This window comes from Ursus arctos, unplaced genomic scaffold (genome assembly GCF_023065955.2).
Source record: "Ursus arctos isolate Adak ecotype North America unplaced genomic scaffold, UrsArc2.0 scaffold_24, whole genome shotgun sequence".
NCBI lineage: Eukaryota > Metazoa > Chordata > Mammalia > Carnivora > Ursidae > Ursus > Ursus arctos.
In genome coordinates, this window is record NW_026622919.1 from 31999823 (window position 1) to 32020728 (window position 20906).

At 37.0% G+C, this 20906-nt stretch overlaps 1 protein-coding gene across 1 annotated transcript in view; it reads right to left on the reverse strand.

The window, feature by feature from the left end:
- The window catches only part of SKA2 (spindle and kinetochore associated complex subunit 2), a 32637-nt gene extending 12061 nt beyond the window's left edge, over positions 1-20576 (reverse strand). Inside the window, exons 1-2 of the mRNA XM_026517462.4 lie at positions 20480-20576; positions 2526-2612 (exon numbers count right to left, since the gene is read on the reverse strand). Coding sequence (XP_026373247.1) covers positions 2526-2612; positions 20480-20512 — 120 coding nt within the window. The 5' untranslated portion in view covers positions 20513-20576. The remainder of the gene's footprint in view (positions 1-2525; positions 2613-20479) is intronic.
- Positions 20577-20906: the final 330 nt, after the last annotated feature.

Below are 20906 nucleotides of genomic sequence, written 5' to 3' on the forward strand. Positions count from 1 at the left end.
TTAGAGGGAACATACGTCAACATAATAAAGAGCATATATGACAAACCCACAGCTAACATCATACTCAATGGTGAAAAACTGAGAGCTTTTCCTCTAAGCTCAGAAACAAGACAAGGATGTCCACACTTGCCACTTTTATTCAACATAGTACTGAAAGTCCTAAACACAGCAGACAATAAATAAATAAATAAATAAATAAATAAATAAATAAATGGCATCCAAATTGGAAGAAGTAAAATATCATTTGCAAATGACATACGTTCCACCAAGAAACTATTGGAAGTAATAATTCAATGAAGTTGAAGGACACAAAATTAATAGAGAGAAATCTATTGCATTTCTATATACTTACAATGAAACAGCAGAAAGAGAAATAAAGAAAACAATTCCAGGCGCACCTGGATGGCTCAGTGGGTTAAGCATCCAACTCATGATTTCAGCTCAGGTCATGATCTCATGCATCATGAGACTGACATACAAATGGCCAACAGACACATGAAAAAATCCTCAATATCACTAATTATCAGAGAAATGCAAATCAAAACTGCAACAAGACAACACCTTACACCTATCAAATTGGCCAGCATCAAAAAGACAAGAGGGGCACCTGGGTGGCTCAGTCAGTTAAGCATCTGGCTTCAACTCAGATCATGATCCCAGAGTCCTGAGATCAAGCCTCAGGCCAGGTTCCCTGTTCAGCAGGAGAGTCTGCTTCTCCCTCTCTCTCTGCCCCTACCCCCACTTGTGCTCACTCTCTCTCAAATAAATAAATAAAACCTTAAAAAAAAAAAAAGACAAGAAATAACAAGTGTTGGTGTGGAAGTAGAGAAAAAGGAACCTTCATGCACTGCTGGTGGAAATGCAAATTGGTGCAACCACTGTCAAAAACAGTATGGAGGTTCCTCAAAAAATTGAAAATAGAAATACCATATGATCCAATAATTCCACTACTACTGGGCATTTACCCAAAGAAAATAAACACACACATACACAAAAGAAAGCAAAAACACTTTTTGAAAAGATGTATGCATACCTATGTTTATTATAGCATTACTTACAATAGCCAAGATATAGAAGCAACCTAAGTGTCCACCGATAGATGAATGGATAAAGAAATGTAGTATATACGTACAATGGAATATTATTCAACCATGAAAAGAATGAGAGCTTGTCATTTGGAACAACAGGGCTGGACCTGGAGGGTATTACGCCCAAACAAAATAGGTCAGACATAGAAAGATAAATACCATATGATTTTGCTTATATGTAGAATCTAAAAAACAAAACAAATGAACAAACAAAGCAGAAACAGAATGAGAACAAACTGGTAGTTGCCCAGGGGAGGGGAATGAGGGGGTGAGCAAAAAGGATGAGGGCAGTACATGGTATAGGCTTCCAGTTATGGAATGAAAAAATCATGGGATGAAATGTACAGCATAGGGAATACAGTCAATTGTATTGCTACGGTATTGTTATAGTGTTATATGGTGAGAGATGGTAGTAGCTACAGTTGTGGTGAGCATAGAGTAATGTATAGAGTTGTCCAATCACTATATTGTACACCTGAAACTAATGTAACATTGTGTATCAACTATACTTGAATTAAAAGACAATGTTGTTACAGGGGCATGAGGAGGGAAAAACACATTATTTTAATTTGTACTTCTACCAAATCCAAAATAATTCTTAAGTACATAAAACGTTTCTCAAAACTATATTTCTTATCTGCTGTCAAAGATAAACAGTAATGACATAAGTAGTCAATTAATGTTAACAGACAATGCTTAACAATTATTTGCTTTAAAAAAAATTGTTGGGGTGCCTGGGAGGCTCAGTCAAACGTCCAACTCTTGGTTTCGACACAAGTCATGATTTTAGAGTTGTGGAATCAAGCCCCGTATGGGGCTCCATGCTCAGCAGAGAGTCTACTTAAGGATCTCTCTCCTCTCCCTCTCTCTCTCTCTGCCTTTCCCCCAGCTCTCTCGCTCTCTCTCAAATAAAGAAATCTTTTGAAAAAATTTGTTTGTTTTTATCTCCATGGGCATGTGTACATGTAGTTATAATTTTTATAAATGGAGTTAATATTTCTAATCAATCTAAAGTTAGAATAACTAAGCATATAATTTTATGCAAAAATCATAGTTCCTATAACAAATTTATAGTATATCATCATCTTCCTCAGAGTATCACGACTGCCATGGTTTCTCCCTTCTTCTTTAACAACTCCTCTACAGATATCTATATTCTCTTTCAGAATTTCAGAGGCTTCCATAGTGGTTTGTACCCTTGGATTCAATAATTCTTGATTAAGCATTAAAAAAACTAAAGAGTAGCCACAAATTTCCTTGACTATGGGTTTAATCTCTCTACTACGCTGTGACCAAGCTTCCAAACACAAAAATATTTTAAGATTCTATAAATTTAGTATTTATTAATTTAACTTATAATATACTACTATTAGAAATACTATCAGAAAATCTTTTAATAAAATAATCTGTTAGAAATAGATTTCTTTGGCGGATTACCTTGCCTTCTGTATCAGGATGATTAGTCTTGATTTCATATTCCAGCCTGTACTGAATGTAATCCAGATCAGAGTCAGCTTTCTGGAACTAAAGATCAGCACAAATAATTTTTTTGTGAACCAAAAGACATATTAATAAACATGATACTGTTAACTATTCTTTCTTTTTTCCTTTTATTTTTTAGTATTTCAATAATGTGAAATATACTAATTTTGGAAATATGGAAATAGAAAAGTATATAAAACCTCCATCATCTGTAATACCCATGCTCTATTAAAAATTTAAAAACGAGTTAATATTTTGAAAGTTGCTTCTCTTGCATCTCTTAAAATTAAGACACCAAGCAACCACGGTCACATATTAAAACAAGAACTAACAATGGTTTCCAAAATTCCCAGGCTTGACACTCTTATCAGTGAGGCAGCGTTTTTCTACCTTTGGTAGAAAATGTTCAAGCTAAAACACAGAACAAATTTGTTTTCAGGGATACCTGCAATTTTACCATTATCTGCAACCCCATTAAACAAAGAACTACAAGTATTTCCCACACAGACCAAAATTAGAGAACTTAAAGAGACGTGAATTATACGTGGAAAGCTACATACACTACAGGAATAGCAGTCTAAATTACCCGTGTACTGAGGTCCCAGCATGGGACCTTGATCTGCAGTAAACCCCAAAGGGAGAAAAAAAGGGAAAAACTGCCACAGGCTGTAAAATACGTGTGTGCATACATACAGAAAAGTAGGAAAGGCTATAGATCAAAGTGTTAAAAGCGGTGTATCTCTAAAAGTGGTATAAAGTATTCTTAATTTTTGGAAATTCTGCATCTTTTACATAATCTTAAACATGTGTTACCTTGAATTTATCAGGGAAACAACCATGGTCCTTTGAGTTTACTATGGAAAGCAAAACAGGGTTTCCTCAGGGATGGTCTCCCCATTCCTAGCTGACAACCAAGAAGACTGCTTTGGGGAGAGGGTTCAGACTTTACCATGGGCTTAGGCTCTGGACTAAATATTTGTTCTTGAAATTTTGAAGCCTTAGTGGAAAGAACAAAAGCCAGCAAAAACTGTTATAAGTAGTTACCAGGTCTAATGAGAAATGACATACAGATACTTTTCGTTATACAAAAGGTAAACCAAGAGTTCTCCTTTGGAGGGTAGAGTAAAACAAAATGGCTCTCAGAAGTTAAAATGAAGTCAGAAGCTGTCAAATTGAACAGAGTATTAGAGATACACTAAAGCTTCTATCTCCAATAATTTCTCTCATTACTGGCCTAAATTAGAACGGAATGCTTTGTGATTACCAAAATTCTATCTTTATAACGAAATACTTTTGGAATAGAAACTGAAGAAAAAGAGAAAGTCAGTTTTTATTTTTAATTTTTTCTAAGAATCTGTATCTGATTTGCATCTCTAACAGCAGAGAGTTGCTGTGAACCAGAAAAACAAATATAGAAGTTCTTAATTAAAAACAGTACTTAAAAACAAAACAAAACAAAACAAAATGGTACTTAAAATGTTTTTCAAGGGGCGCCTGGGTGGCACAGCGGTTGGGCGTCTACCTTCGGCTCAGGGCGTGATCCCGACGTTGTGGGATCGAGCCCCACATCGGGCTCCTCTGCTATGAGCCTGCTTCTTCCTCTCCCACTCCCCCTGCTTGTGTTCCCTCTCTCACTGGCTGTCTCTATCTCTGTCGAATAAATAAATAAAATCTTTTTAAAAAAAAAATAAATAAATAAAATAAAATGTTTTTCAGAAAAGGGCACCTGGTGTTGAGTGTTCAACTCTTGGTTTCGGCTCAGGTCATGATCTCAGGGTTGTGGAATCCAGCCCTGAGTGGGGCTCTGAACTCGGCATGGATTCTCTCCCTCTCCCTCTGCACCCCCCGCCTAAAAATAAAATAAATAAATAAAATCTTCTTTTAAAAATGTTTTTCAAAAATGAAGGCTTTTCGTTTGCTCATGTAATTGTTAGATTAGATGCTATGATTAAATTATCCAATAATTAGACTTCATTAAGCAGACTAATAATTACTACATATGGGGGTACCTGAGTGGCTCAGTCAGTTAAGTGTCTGACTTCCACTCAGGTCATGATCCCAGGTTCCTGGGATCAAGCCCCAAGTTGGACTCCCTGCTCAGAATGCTTCTGCCTCTACCCTTCCCCCCTCCTCGTGATCTCTCTCTCAAATAAATAAAATCTCTAAAAAATTAAAAATTAAGGGGCGCATGGGTGGCTCAGCCATTAAGTGTCTGCCTTCAGCTCAGGTCATGATCCCAGGGTTCTGGGATCCAGCCCTGCATCAGGCTCCCTGCTCAACAGGAAGCCTGCTTCTCCCTCTCACAATCCCCTTGCTTGTGTTCTCTCTCTCGCTGTCTCTCTCTGTCAAATAAATAAATAAAATATTTTTTAAAAATTAAAAATTAAAAAAATAATTACTACATATGTATGTGTACATATATAAAGAAAATTCCTGGGGCACTGGACTGGCTCAGTCAGTGGAGCATGCGACTCTTGATCTCAAGGGTCCTGAGTTCAAGCCCCACATTGGGCATGGAGCCTACTTAAAAGAAAAAAAATTTTAAGTAAAAAAATTAAAAGAAAGAAAATTCCTGTTGGCATAATTTCCCATGTTGGAATACGCTCAGGGATTAACACTGCCTTTACATAAAAATGGCATAGAAACCTATATTAACATTTGGATGGAGAGTATGGGGAAAGGGACAAGGGAGAGGGCAAATCAAATTATTAAACAAAGACTATGCATTCAAGACTTGAATTGTTTAATTATTGAAAAAGACTGCAATTCCACAGCTTTTTATATAATTCGAGACGTTATTTAACAGTCTAAAGCATAAGTTTTTAAAAAGATTTTATTTTTGGGGCGCCTGGGTAGCTCAGTCGTTAAGTGTCTGCCTTCGGCTCAGGGCGTGATCCTGGAGTCCTGGGATCGAGCCCCACATCAGGCTCCTCTGCTGGGAGCCTGCTTCTTCCTCTCCCACTTCCCCTGCTTGTGTTCCCTCTCTCGCTGGCTGTCTCTCTCTGTCAAATAAATAAATAAATAAAATCTTTAAAAAAAAAAAAAGATTTTATTTTTAAGTAATTTCTGCAGCCTATGTGGGGCTCAAATTCAACAGTGAGATAAAGAGTTGCGTGTTCAGGGCACCTGGGAGGCTCAGTCAGTTGAGCATCTGACTCTTTATTGCGACATGATCTCAGGGTCATGGGATCACACACACACCACCACCGCCACCACCACCTCCCCACTCCTCCACCCCCCACCCCCGTGCCTTGAGCTCCACACTCAGCAGGTAGTCTGCTGAATTCTCTTTCCTTCTCCCTCTGCCCCTCCCTCCCACCCTAAAATAAATAAATCTTTAAAAAAAATTTTTTTTTAACGGGCAGAATAGGGGCATCTGGGTGGCTCAGTCAGTTAAGGGTCTGCCTTTGGCTCAGGTCATGATCCCAAAGTCCTGGGATCAAGCCCCGCATCAGGCTCCCTGCTCAGCAGGGAGTCTGCTTCTCCCTCTCCGGCTGCCCCTCCCCCCTGCTTATGTTTTCTCTCTCAAATAAATAAATAAAATCTTTTATATATAAAAGAATGGAATATTATTTGGCCATAAAAAAGAATGAAATCTTGCCACTTCCATCAACATGGACAGAGCTAGAGTATAATGCTAAGTGAAATAAGCCAGTGAGAGAAAGACAAATACCATATGATTTCACTTGTATGTGGAATTTAAGAAACAAAATAAATGAACAAAGGGAAAAAAGAGAGAGAGAGAAACCAAAAAACATCCTCAATTATAGAGAGCAAACAGATGGTTACCAGAGGGGAGTGAGGGGGATGGGTGAAATAGGTGAAGGGTATTAAGAGTACACTTTTATCCTGAAGAGCACTGAGTAAAACACGGAACTGATGAATCACTATATTTTACACCTGAAAGTAATACAAACCTGTATGTTAACTACACTGGAATTCAAAAAACAAACAAACAGAATCTCTGTTCTAGGAGCCCTTAACTTATTTATGAAACAAATTCTTAAACCTCTGTGTGTGTGTGTTTGTGTGTGTGTGTGCATGTTTAAAGATTTTATTTATTTATTTATTTATTTGAGAGAGAGAGAGCAAGCAATAGCTGGGGGGGGGGGGGGAGACAAAGAGGGAGAAGCAGATTCCCCAAGGAACAGGGACCTGGCTCAATCCCAGAACCTGACCAGAAGGCAGACACCCAACCGACCGTGCCACCCAGGCACCCCCTATGTGTGTTTTTTAACTTGATATTTTAGTTCTGCTTAAAGTCTAACTGCTTAAAGTCTTTGGGAATCCCATATTCCCAAAGACCATTTAATAATGTCTTCTTTTCAAGAGAGCTGTTTTAGCTATGGCTTCCTGTAATACCTGGAGGTCCACAATGTATTAAAATCATTAAATAGTATCAATAATAAGTGGTTCCTGCTTTTAAGTAAGTTATATTTTAATGAGATACCAAAGAGTGTGCTTCCAATCAATGATAGGATGGAGTCAGCTATATTTTCAAATATGTTTTAAACCAATTGTTAAACACAGGCACAACTAAAAATTAAATTACATAAATTTACCAGTAAACAAATTATTAAAAACAAATATATACTCAAAAATTATAACTTCCTAGTGATTTTACTATATTTTACTATTATATACACTCTTGAGATCTATCATATGTATATAGTGAAACTACTGTATCATGTGCTACTGTGCATGTCTTCCCAACTCTTTCAATGACATCATGCTGGTAGCTTGCAATTGGCCAGGGTGGGAATATTTACACCAGGGAAATTGGCAAATGCTAAAATTCAGGATTTCGCACCTCCTCCTCCCCCTAGCTCCATTTATATATATACTTACTTCTGCTTTCAAAAGATTTTTTAAAATTCCCATCCCCCTTAAGTAATGTGCCAACATTTTTAAATATTTAAATATCTGAAAATATTTCAGATTTAAATATCAGAAAATATTTAAATATTTAAATATCTGAAAATAAATATCTGAAAAATATTTCAGAAGATAAATTGAATTCTAAACAGACTTTCGAAAACAAGGGGAGGAGGGAATGGGGATTTATCATTTAATGGGTCCAGAGTTTGAGTTTGGAAAGATGAAGAAGTTCTGGAAATGGGTGGTGGTTGTGGTTGTACAAGAATGTGAATGTACTTAATACCACTAAATTGTAAACTTAAAATGGTAAATTGTGTTATATATATTTTATCACAATTAAAAATTTAAAAAAAAACAAAGACAGGAAAAACAGCTTGAGAGTAGAATGTAATCCTCCATGAAGAACTGAACAGAACATTTCATGATAATACACAGGGAAAGTATTTATTAGTGAAGTTAGTGGGCTTGGGAATAAGCAGGGAACAAAAAAAGATAAAAGGATACCAATGCAATGTTGAAAAATAGAAAAACACGCAAGATTTTCTGGTTTGAACCCTTCATTTTATAAATGATGAAACAGTCTAGGTATTTGCCTCTAGTTCTGTTTTCATAACTATGTTTCTTATGCTGTTAAATTAAAGTCTATACATAATATACAGAACATTAACACCAATAAAAGTCACATAGATGGGGGCGGGGAATGTAAAAGACTTTAGCTAAAGTTAAATGTAAAGGTTTTTTTTTAAGTTTTACATCTTAATATCACTAGTTAGTCCATTAAAAAATTCCCTCTGAACACAACTGGTAGTATGATCCAGAAAAAAGAAAGTAAAAGGATTGAGCTACACGGTAGAAGTTCTAGCCCTGGTATCACTAACAAGCTATGTGGCCTTAGGTAAGTCTTCCATCTCGCTGGGTCTCTTCTACTACATGAGAGAGTTGGGAATCTAAGATCCCTTTCAACACTAATATTCTATTACTTAATAATACTACAAATAAACCCAAGTTTAATTTACCACAATGTTAAAATTTAGAAAAGATAAATTTCCTTCTTCTAAGATATTAAAACTTGACATTTGAGTTTCAGATTTTAATATTTATATTAAGAATTAACTTGTACTATTTGTTTTCTTCCTAAACAAAGATGACTGTTGCTTCAGTTTTAGCTATATAGTTTCTGCAACCTGCCCATTGTTCTTCCCAAACACCAAAACCCTATAAGCAATATTGCACTACTCAGAGCTATTTACACAGCAGAGACAATATCGATAGGGTTCTAGGATCTGGTCAAAAACAGAAAAATTTTTAGTCACATGGTGGGAAATTTGCTGACCAATGCCTATAGTCTCCAAATTCATTAGCGTCTGATTAAGGGAGCAAACTGATGCCGAAAAATTTCATTCACAGCCCTCCTCAGTTTTAAATGTGCCTCTTAAAGCCTAGTTAACAGTGAGGTTGTTATTTAATTAACAACTTTAGCTACCTATCTTATTTTTAGGAGCATTAGAATATTTAAAATAAAATTAGTCAATTTTTTTAGAGTGGGGCGGGGCAGAGGGAGAAAGAATCTTAAGCAGGTTCCGTGCTCAGTGCTAAGCCCAACGTGGTGCTTGATCTCATGACCCTGCCAAGACCTGAGCCATCAAGAGTCAGACACTTAACCAACTGAGCCACCCAGGCACCCCAAAACTAGTGAATTTTTTTGAACCCAAGACATTCCTAGTTCAGAAGCCAGTTTTCTTCTAATCAGTAATAAGAATAAATGGAAACTTTTATACCCATCTTACAAGTGATAAATAAAATATGCAATTTATCTGGGAAAGTCCATTGAAATCAACATTAAAGCCACCCAAAGAGCCAAATTACATTCTGCCAATTGGTCATCCTTGGAAACAGACTGGACTATAAGGAAGATACTATATAAACAGGAAAAGGAATAGTTTAGGAAATAATTTTGAGTTTTAAAGTATGCTACATATTACATAAACATATAATATTGTGTCCATTATACTAGTTTTTATTTTAATCAGCTTAACACTTTATACCACTCAACTATTTGAAAGCAAGGAGAAAAGACTACACAGCAACTTTAAAATACTTCCTTTTTACAAACAACCTATAGATTCTTACTGCCACAATTATGTTCCACAATAATCTAAACAACCTATAGATTCTTACTGCCACAATAATAAAGAACCAGTGCTCTAAAAAAGCAAACACATCCTTATGTAAGCGAGTTTGCCTCAACAGCATCAAACCACAAGAAAATGAAGAAATATGGCAGTCTTGTCTATGATGAGAGAAGTTGGTAGAAGTACACTCTAGACTCAGTAGCTAGGCTTAGAAATACATTTTCCATAGAAACACTGTTTTAAGGGAGAACTGGGCATCTTAATACTTCAGATCTAGGTTAGCAATATTATCAACCAAAGAAACTAATACTTAACGAACATACCCCTTTCTTTACATTCCCTTCTCTCCAATGCAAATTTAGAAACACCTTTATCTACTCTCATTTTATTTTGTTCATGGCTCTAGCTTACCATTTCATTTATTATATTATAATCGTTTGTCTGCTTGACAGTTGTCACCACTTGATTTCAAATGTTTTGCTGGCAAGAGCCCTGTCTTCCTTTTTGTATCCCCTCGTTTTTAATATACAGCCTAATGCTCAATGACAAAAAGGAACTGATGAAAGAACATTCATTCCTTTGAAGAACAATCTGGGAACCCAACCACCCTCTAAAGCCTGTTTTAAGAAATATTAAAAAAAAAAAAAAAAAAAGCAAGCAATAAAGTTCCCAACAAGTTGAGGGCCACCCCAAATGTATACACAATCACAATTATTTTTTGTGTATTTCTACTGGAGGGTAGAACTATTATCTAGTCTCTTCCAGACAGAACACATGTCAATGCATGTCTGGAACAGATAAGTACTAACATGCACATGCACCAGGTTGCACGTTATTTCCAGCAAATAGCAACATCAAAGCAGAAGAAAGTGAGCAGAAGCTTCAAGTTCATCAGTTCCTAATCTGCAGGCTTTTATGAAACAATTATTAGAGTAGTATACATAAGCAAGCCCCTGCCTGTAAAAGATTGGTTTTATCAGTTGAATGTAGTCTAACTTTTTTAAAGCTTTCCACATCTTAGGTTATTTATGTTAATTGTGCTATGGACACATAATGGACTACCGGGAGAGATTTTCATAATATACTGGGAACAAACCTGGTTTAGAAAAAATACATGCGCCTAGGTGGTCCAGTCAGTTAAGCATCCCACTCTTGGTTTTGGCTCAGGTCATGATCCTGGTGCCATGGGATGGAGCCCCATACCAGGCTCTGCGCACAGCACAAAGTCTGCTTGAGACTCTCTCTCACTCTCCCTCTTTCTCTAAAATAAATAAATAAATCTTAAAAAAAAAAGGAAAAATACTTAAAGATATACCTGCAAAAAAAAAAAAAATCTAAACTATACAACATAGACATAATACTTATAGAATTGGAGGGGTTTTCTTTCATCTGTCTTCTAATTAAATTACATGTATAATAACTATTTAAAGCAAATTTTTTAAGTGTAAGTGCATTCTGTTACTAAGTCACTCTTCACTTAAAGATCATTGGGGTTGGGGCACCTGGCTGGCTCAGTCAGTGGGGCATGTGACTTTTCAACTCAGGGTTGTAGGTTCAAGCCCCATGTGGGGTACAGAGATTACTTAGAAATAAAATCTTTATTAAAAAAATTTTTTTAAAAGATCATTGGGGTTTCCCAATGCCTGTAGAATTAATTCCAACTCTTAGTATAATCCTTCACAAGATGACATTAACATGCTCCCCACAGATGCTTCACATTTTACACCTCAAGCCACACTGAATTTCACTGTCCCAAATATGCCAGGCTATTTTTTAAAAAAACTGATCTCGAATAGTACCTGGCAAACAGCACAGTTCAAATATTATATTGTGTTAATATACAGAGAAAAATATTGTGTGATAGATTATAATATTGTATAGTATGTGTATATAAAATACTCCTGATAAATCATCTTAAAATTATAAAGTTAGAAAATGTCATCAATATGATAAAACATCTTCATTCCCAAATTACAGAACACAAAATAGTGGACATATTTGAAACAAAAACTTAGTATAACCTTGAACAAGTACATGTTTGGCAGCAATTCTTACATATATACTGAAAAGGATAGAAGATTAATGATGTGAGGTCACTCAATTTCAACTACTTTCAACCTCTGAATAGTAGATATTCTTTTCTTCTTTTTAAGATTTATTTATTTATTTTAGAGAGAGAAAGAGAGAGCACGAGTGGGGAGGCAGAGGGAGAGGGAAAGGGAAACCCAAGCTGACTCTAGGCCAAGTGAAATGTCGATTCTGTCTTAGTGTCAATGACAAGGTAGCAAAGATTGCCAAATAATCTTAACATCTGTACTCCTAGATCGAGCAGGGGAAAAAATGGGAAGTACAGTAAGTACTAAGAGATGGTCTGCTTTTTTATCATTCAAAAAGTGTGATTGCTTTTGAAACCCAAATGCTAAGCATATTGCTGGGTACAGAAAAGACAGATACTGTCCTCTCCTTATTTATTTATTTATTTATTTATTTATTTATCTATTTATTTATTTATTCCTCTAGTACTAGCCCACCCAGTAACATTTACTAAAAAAAGTATGAACTACTGTCATTTACAATTAAGCAGATTGAGTGGGGAAAGGCGGCATTTACAAAAGTTATACAACTCTCATATTTCCTAACAAAAATAAATTGTTCTAAGGAGTTAAATGTATTTTACAATCACTGTCACTACATGAAAATTTTAGCAAAAACTGAGATTATTTCCACATTTATAAAATGAGAAAAACACTGAATCAAAGAATCAAAGATTGACTTATTTGAACTTTTAAAATGTTATATATTGAGACAAATTAGAAGTATAACCTTTTGAAGTCTACTTGAGAATAAATTTTATTTATCAGAGATATTCTCAATATTGAAACTCTGTACTATATTTGGGTAACAAAGGTAAGATATTTTTTATTTGTTTCAAAACTTTTACTTTGCTCCAAGGAAGAAGAAAATTTCTCAGTTGGTTTTAAATGAATTGATATACATGGTCTTTCACACCCTACTATTGAGATTGAAGACGTGTTCACATCAAAATACAGTTCAAGGCTAAAGAAACCTTCCTTCTCCTCACCATCTGGTAAATTTTTTTATTCTTATTTTACTAGTATATAATCTTTTACCCAGAAAACGTAATGGTTGTACAAGCTCTCAGATAGAAAGAAAATTCAATGATATATCTAAAAGGAAATGTATTACATTGTTATCAATTCACTTTTTTTCTTAAGTAGGCTCCATGTCCAATGTGGACTTGAACTCAAGACCCTAGGATCAATAGTCACATGCTCTACTGACTGAGCCAGCCAGGTACCCCTCAATTCACTTCTTTAGAGAAAAGAAATGAGGTCCTCAAATTAAGCAGTTTTCTTCCTTCAGTCCCTCGCCATGTAATGTCCTACCTGATTAAAAAACACAAAAACCTACCCAGTGCTTGAACTGCCAACCAGAGAATGGTAGGAAATTAAAAGCCAAAGAAGAGAAAAACAGCCACACTTTAGGCCAAGAGAGATAACTCAGATTTTAAATATATAAAATTTGGGAATAAAATGGTTTTCTTAGAAGCAGTCATGTCCTTCATTCCCTACCAAATGATGTCCTTGAGTCTATGCCTCATATCTCAGGTATCTTTCTTCCCTCTGGTACCCATTCTTCTGGCTTTTAAATACATTTGCTTAACAAATAGCTTACTTTTTTCCTGAAATTTCTGAAATTTATTCAGAATACATGTTATAACAGTTCTTGCTCTAATTTTAAGATACAGAGCAGTAGTAGAAATCACACTAAGCAGGTTATGAAAAATTTATAAACAAGACCTATACACTGAAAACTACAAAACACTGTTGAGAGAAATTTTAAAAGACTTAATAAATACAGAGATAACATTCAAGCATCAGAAAACTCATTACTGCTAAACTATCGATTCTCCCTAAATTGTTCTCTACATGCAACATGATCCCAACCAAAATCCCAGCAGGCTTTTTTTTTTTTTGGAAGAAATTCCAAAAAAAGCTTATTTGGAAATGCAAAATAATTTAAAAGTTTTAGAAAACAAGAGCAAAGTTTGAGGTCTTACACTAGATGATTTCAAGACTTACTCTACAGAGACAAACCATTAGAGACCTAACTATAGGAAACAAACCGAGGGTTGCTGGAGGGGTGGTGGGTAGGGGGATGGGGTAACTGGGTGATGGGCATTAAGGAGGGCACTTCGTGTAATGGACACTGGGTGTTATATGCAACTGATGAATCACTAAAATCTACCTCTGAAACAAAAACAAAACAAAACAAAAGAAAGACTTACTATAAGGTTATAGCAACTATGACAGTATGATATGACATAATGGAACAAAACAGAGTACAAAAATAAATAGACCAGGGTGCCCGGGTGGCTCAGTCAGTTCAGTGACTGACTCTTGATTTTGGCTCAGGTCATGTCAGGGTTGTCAGCACAGTGTGTGCTTGAGATTCTCTCTCTCCCCCTCCCTCTACCCCTCCACTCACTCACACGTGCACCCACACGCTTTTTCTCTCAAATAAATAAATAAACAAATAAATAATATCTTTAAATAAATAAATAAACCAGCCCATACATTCACATTCAACTGATTTGTTCCAAAGGAGCTAGGGTAATTCAACAGGGATCTGATAGTCTTTTCAACAAATGGTACTAGAACAGAGGAATATCCATATGCAAAACAAATAAATAAATGAAAAGACCTTCTACTCTCACTTTATACCACATACAAAAATTAACTCTAAATGAACGGAGATCTAAATGTAAAATCTGGGGCACCTGGGTGGCTCAGTCGGTTAAGGGCCCAACTCTTGGTTTCAGCTCAGGTCAGGATCTTGGGGTCCTGGGATCAAGTTCCATGTCAGGTTCCACATTCAGCAGGAAGTCTGCTTCCCCTCACCCTTCTCCCCTCCCCCTACTCATGCACACTCTCTCTCCCTCTCTAAATAAATAAATAAATCTCTAAAAATAAAATAAAATAAATGTAAAAACTAAAACTATAAATCTTCTAGAATAAAACACTTGTGACCTCGAGTTAGGCAAAGACTTCCAAGATAGAACACAAAAAGCATAATCCATAGCAGAATAGATGTATAAACTGGACTTCATTGAAATTTTTTATGTGACAGGGCAAGTAACAGAAAAATTAAAGGACTCTTGTAATAGTTAAAAAAGACATCTCGGAGGTGCCTGGGTGGCTCAGTCAGTTAAGCAGCTACCTTCGGTTCAGGTCATGACCCCAAGGTTCTGGGATCCAGCCCCGCATCCATCTGCCTGTGCATAAGAGAACCTGCTTTTGTCCCTCCCCGCTGCTCATACATGGGTGCTCTCTCTCTCTCTTAATTAAATAAATAAAATCTTAAAAAAAAAAAGACAAATATCTCAATTTGAAAACAGGCAAAAGATTTCAACAGATATTCACTAAAGAAGATATTCCAGCTGCAAATAAGCACATGAAAAGATATTTAATATCATTAGCCATTAAGGAAATGCAAATTCAAACTATAAGCAGATACCACTATACAACTATTTGAATAGCTAAAATAAAGAAGACTGACAGGTTGAATGACTCTTGGTTTTGGCTCAGGTCATGATCTCATGGGATTGAGCCCCACATCGGGCTCTGTGCTTTGTGTGTAGTCTGCTTGGGATTCTCTCTCTCCCTCTGCCCCTCCCGCTGGTGCTTGCTCTCTCTCTAAAATAAATAAATCCTTAAAAAAAAAAAAAAAGCAGGCTGACAATACCAAGATACCAAATGTTGGTAAAGATTTAGAAAAACTGGAACCCTAACTCATAGCTTTGGTAAATATTTCAGTGGTTTTTTAATGAGATGAAGCATACATTTTTATCATGCTACCCAAGAGAAATAAAAACATTATATCCAAACAAAGACTTACACTACAATGCTTATAACAACTTTATTCATAATAAGCAAAACCTGGAAACAACCCAAAGTTCACAATCTGGCAAATGGATAAATAGTTTGTGACGGTCTATACCAATGAAATACTACTCGGCAAAAAAAATTGTCCAACTACTAATATGTACAACAATGCGGATGAATCTCAAAAGCATTGTGCTAAGTGCAAAAAGTGAGGGACAAAAAACTTCAAACGATAAATGATTCCATTTATGTGAACTTCTAGAAATGGCAAACCCAGAGATCAATGATTGTCAGGGAGCTTGGGAAGAGGAGGCTGACTGCAAAGAGTCATAATGGAATATTAAGTGATAAAAATGTTGTATGCCACGTCCGTGGTCGCGGTTACATGATTTGTCCACATTTGTCAAAACTCATCAAATTGGACAACTAAAATTGGTAAGTTTTATTGTATGCAAATTATACCTCAAAACTGATTATAAAAAAAAGTAATGGATTCACACTTTATTTCATTATTACAAAAAAGAACTTTAAACAAGCACTCTTAAGTATGAAATTCAAGCATAAACAACATAGCACACAAAATTAACACCAATTAAGATCTGGGGCAAGTTATCATATGAAATACACAGCAGAGATTGTTTTCATCACTTACTAATTCACCTTAAAACTCAATTAAAGAAAACCTAAGAGATGCCAGAACCTATCCAAATCTGTTACAGAAAGAAGAAAAATACAACTACTCATTTAAACAAGTCATAACAACTTCAGCTACAAAAAATGTTATCTCAATGTGTTTCATAGTGCATTAATTACCACAGCTTTTTTCCAAATCATAACTTCCTAAAACATATACTTAGGGTAATAAAATTATACACTTTTCAGCAGCAAAGATTGTGGTAAATTACTAACAGATACTGAAGAAAGATGTAAGGCAAGAATCAAAATTCTGGTGTGCATTCTGCTTTCAGATGCTTTGACAATACTATTGCACTGCTAGCTGTAAAGTACAGTAGTGCAATAAAGTCAGAGCATTCGTTAGCAGAAATTGGTAGGAAAGGAACACAAACACATCTTGCATCAGCTGAAGCTTCAGTGTGAAAAGAATTTAAAGAAGGGTTGCCATTTTGGACAGAGACATCCAAAACCTAAGAACATGTATATCAATGTTAAAAAGAAAGAACTGAACTTAAATATCAACATAATAATTTTCTGATGACTAACCTATGATTAATACTTAACAGAAACATACAGATAGGAATTTTGTAAATATGTCCTAAGCTTCAGAAGTTATTAACATGGGTATTAATAGCTTATGACTAGTATTAACAACACCGGTTATAATTACTACTAAGGCAAAATCGTGCAAAATACGTGTTTTGCTGAGATGTTTTGGTTAGCTCCCCCACAGCAATTGACTGATTAAGTAAGAATATTGGAGAAAATGAATGAAAAGTAAAATAAGTTTCCCAATCTCTAAATACCCAATCTATCTTTCTGGAATCTAAACTACACTAAACTCGATCCCAGGGTCCTGGGATTGAGCCCCACATCCCACATCAGGCTCCCTCTCCCTCTGCCCGCTGCTCCCCCTGCTTGGGCTCTCTCTGTGTCAAATGAATAAATAAAATCCTTTTAAAAATAAAATTAAAAAACTACACTGAGCTCTAAAAAGCTCTTAACCGTCTTATGGCTTTTTATCTCAAAAGCTCACAGACTCCCAGGAAATTAATGTGTCCTAAACGAGACCCTATCTAAGGGAATATTATGGTAGGGGATTTTAAAATTTCAGTTAACCCCTAAAGATCTTAAACATAGGAGGAAATCATCTCCATTTCCTTCAAACACAAAAACATCAAGGAGGAAATAATAATGGTACAGGAGGAAGTTCTGAGATTTAGGAATCAGGTTTTCTTGGATTCAAGCCAATTATCATTATCCTAACCTTTTAATTGGTAAGAAACCATTTAAAAGTCAGATGTAAACCCAGAAATAGAAATAGTATCATAGCATTACATTGTACTTTTGTGCACAATCACTAGTGGTACCACAAAAGAACACTAGACAAATGCCACTCAACCAGTAAGTGAAAGTTAAAAAGTTAGAGAACAAAGATTACCCTATAATGAGATTATTCCCCCATGAATAATGTTGATTGATGCAAAAATACTTTCCATTACTTCACGAAACTTTCTTTGAACAGTCTAGTTCAGCTATTTAGATTCAAACCTCTAAAAAATAAACTCAAATTCAGGACAGCTGGAAAATGAGTGACTTGACCTCAAATCCTAAGGCCATGTAACTCAGGTATTAGAATAGTTCAACTCTGCTAGTCAAATAGCAGGTTTTAAAGACAAGTACTTCAGAGACAAATGTTTAATTTTCTGAATTTGAAGTTAATTCAAACAAGAAAAATATGAAATATTTTTAAAATAAGAGGACCAGGCTGTCTGCAAAGTGAGAATAAGTACTTTCTTTTCAATGTTAAATAGTATGCATTCTCTTTCACTTATTAAATTTTCAACATTAGTTCCTCAACAAATCCTTTATTTAAGTAATGTAGAACCAAAACTCAGAGGATTGTACAGGAAATCATTTCTTTCCAATCTTAGAAACTAAACCAGTTCATAGAACATTTTAAAGCACACGGCAAATCTGAAGATGAGACACACCATCTTTTACTATCCAATCAATAGAAAACAGTAATAACAAAACTATAATAGTTCAAATACATTTTTTAAACCCTGATGATTATGGACACAAACTAATAACTTGAGGGGGGGAGGCTACCACTAGGTTACCGGCAACTAATTTAAGAAGACCCGCAATCTTCTCTTCATCTCTTATAAAGAATTTTTTTAAAACTACCGCATCATTCAAATACCTAAAAGTTTAAGAGTCTGGCTACCTCACAATTTTCTAAAACCTTTTTTCAAGATATACACTTAAACATTTTCTTCTTAAATTAAAATGTGTTCAATCTAAAAAAAAAAAAAAATCCTGTGAGAATACTGACTCTCATGCAAAGTCCAAAAAAAGGCTTAATTGGTACCTCAAAAATAAACAGCCAACTTGAAGGGGGAGAAAAACTGTTAAAAGCAGAATAAGTACCATTTAGCATCTTAAAATTAGGCAGAGGGGCGCCTGGGTGGCACAGCGGTTAAGCGTCTGCCTTCCGGCTGATGGCGTGATCCCGACGTTATGGGATCGAGCCCCACATCAGGCTCCTCCGCTATGAGCCTGCTTCTTCCTCTCCCACTCCCCCTGCTTGTGTTCCCTCTCTCGCTGGCTGTTTCTATCTCTGTCAAATAAATAAATAAAATATTAAAAAAAAAATTAGGCAGAAATATCCATCAAGGGAGGATTCAGAATAGGGAAAAGGGCAAGACAGTGGTAAACATTTACACCTGTTGACAGAATCAAACTGGGATACTTGACATGTTTTGGGGTCTTCTGTTTGTTTAAAGACCATTAATGATAAAAATAACAAAACTTTGAACTAAAAGTTCATTATTACAGGTTTGGAAAGCAACAAAAACTTCTTCCTTCTTCACTGCCATCCTCCCCCCCCCCCCGCCCCCCCGCCATCCTCCCCCCCCCGCCCCCCCCCGCCATCCTCCCCCCCCCCCCCCCGCCATTCCCCACACACTCCCACAAAGAAAATTAAAACTCAAAATTGTTAGAATCAACTGAAAGCCTTCAAGTCAAATTTGTATATGACAGGCACTATAATTCATTAATACATCAGAAGAAAATAATTAGATACATCAAGCTCTCACATTTTCTAGAGGTGGGAATTGGGATGAGGGTGTTACTCAGTTTCTTCCAGGATCACTACAAGTGCTGATGTTGAAGTGACCCAAGGTTCAGCTTGGAGAGAGCAGCACTGGCACAAATGATACCTCAGTTGTAAAGCCATAGTATGGTAAGGGGAGGTGGAAAAGAAAGATTCGGGCTTTTTTACTTGATTTTGTTATTTTTCTTTAACAAAAAACCGACAGGAGTTCAGTGATGGGGGCGTCCTCCAAATTCCACATTTTAAAGAAAGCCAGCCCAATTCACACATGGTAATCCTAGGGGCAAAGGGCTGAAGATAGAACAAGGGGAACTAAGAAGAAAAAAGCGCGGGCGATCAAGCTGGTAGTCTAAGAATGGGAGGAAGGGAATAAAGAGGGCAAGTGAGGGAAGGATCCATAGTAGAAAACTAGGACAGCCCTTCAGCTTGGCGCCCCCGAACAGGCCAAGCAGCAGCGGGAGTCCTTTCCAATTACGCGCCCCCGCCCCCTACTTTCATAAATGAATGAAATTCGGCAACTCAAGAGCAGGGTGCTTTCCATGTCCCAATTCCTCCCGTGCGTCATGAAAGGAGCTCGAGGTTCAGGTCCGCATCGCTCACACCTCTCCCCCATCCAAGAACTGCCACCTTCAAGCCAAACAGAAATTGATCTTGGGGCTTCCTTGGCCGCTAGGAAGTTATGCACTCAAGTCAAAACCTTCCTCAGACTTTGTCTCAGCCCGCCTTGGAGAACGTGAACCGCTCTGCCCTAATGGGATTTCTCTCCGCCCCCCTCGGTTTATTCCCCACCCCGCCCTCCATCCCCCTTTCTGGGAGTGTGAACGACCTCTCCCCTTCTAAGGGCGTTTAGGGATCATTCCAGGCACGTCTTTTGGGGGAAAATGCACAGAACGCTGTCTTCAGGAGCCACAGCTCCTTGAGAGGCGGAAAGGTAAGGGCAAGGAACAAGGAATTCCAAAGGCCCGGCTACCTCAGCATCTCCCGCCATTTCCCTCACGAGTTTCCCGGATGTAACCCCTTCCCCCGCGGCGGTTAAAACAGACCAGGCGGCGGCGACTCCCTTTGATACAAGAGGAGGGAACTCGAATATGGTCCAGCTTCTGCCGCCCATGGTTTCCGGCGACTCAAAATTGCATCCCGCCTTGGAGGCCATCCGGGAGAAATAAAGTACCCAGTAGATCTCCTTCACTTTACACTCACCATCAGTTCCAGCTTATCGACCTCCGCCTCCATGTTGAATAGTTGACATTCCTCAGACCGCGGCGGTGCTTAAGCCTCAAACCGTACTAGCACTGAGGGTCCCTATTGGACAGCTGTCACTCAACGTCTCACACTCATTGGTTCCTGCGCTTCACTGGCGCCCGCCCATTGGCGACTGGGTAACGCCCCTCCACATGAAACACCTTCTCCAGTTGGGCAAAGACACAAAACGCTGCAGGAGGATTGGCTGTTGTACACTTTTTTTTTTCCATTGGCTGCACCCTCATCTCTACTTTCAATTTCGTAGTTCGGGCTCCGCAGAGAAGAGCTTGCGATTGGTACAATCGGAAGAAGAGCCAACCAATTACACAAAAGCTTCCACAAACAGCACAGGGGACGTGACACACCTTCTTAGGCCCCCTGCTTC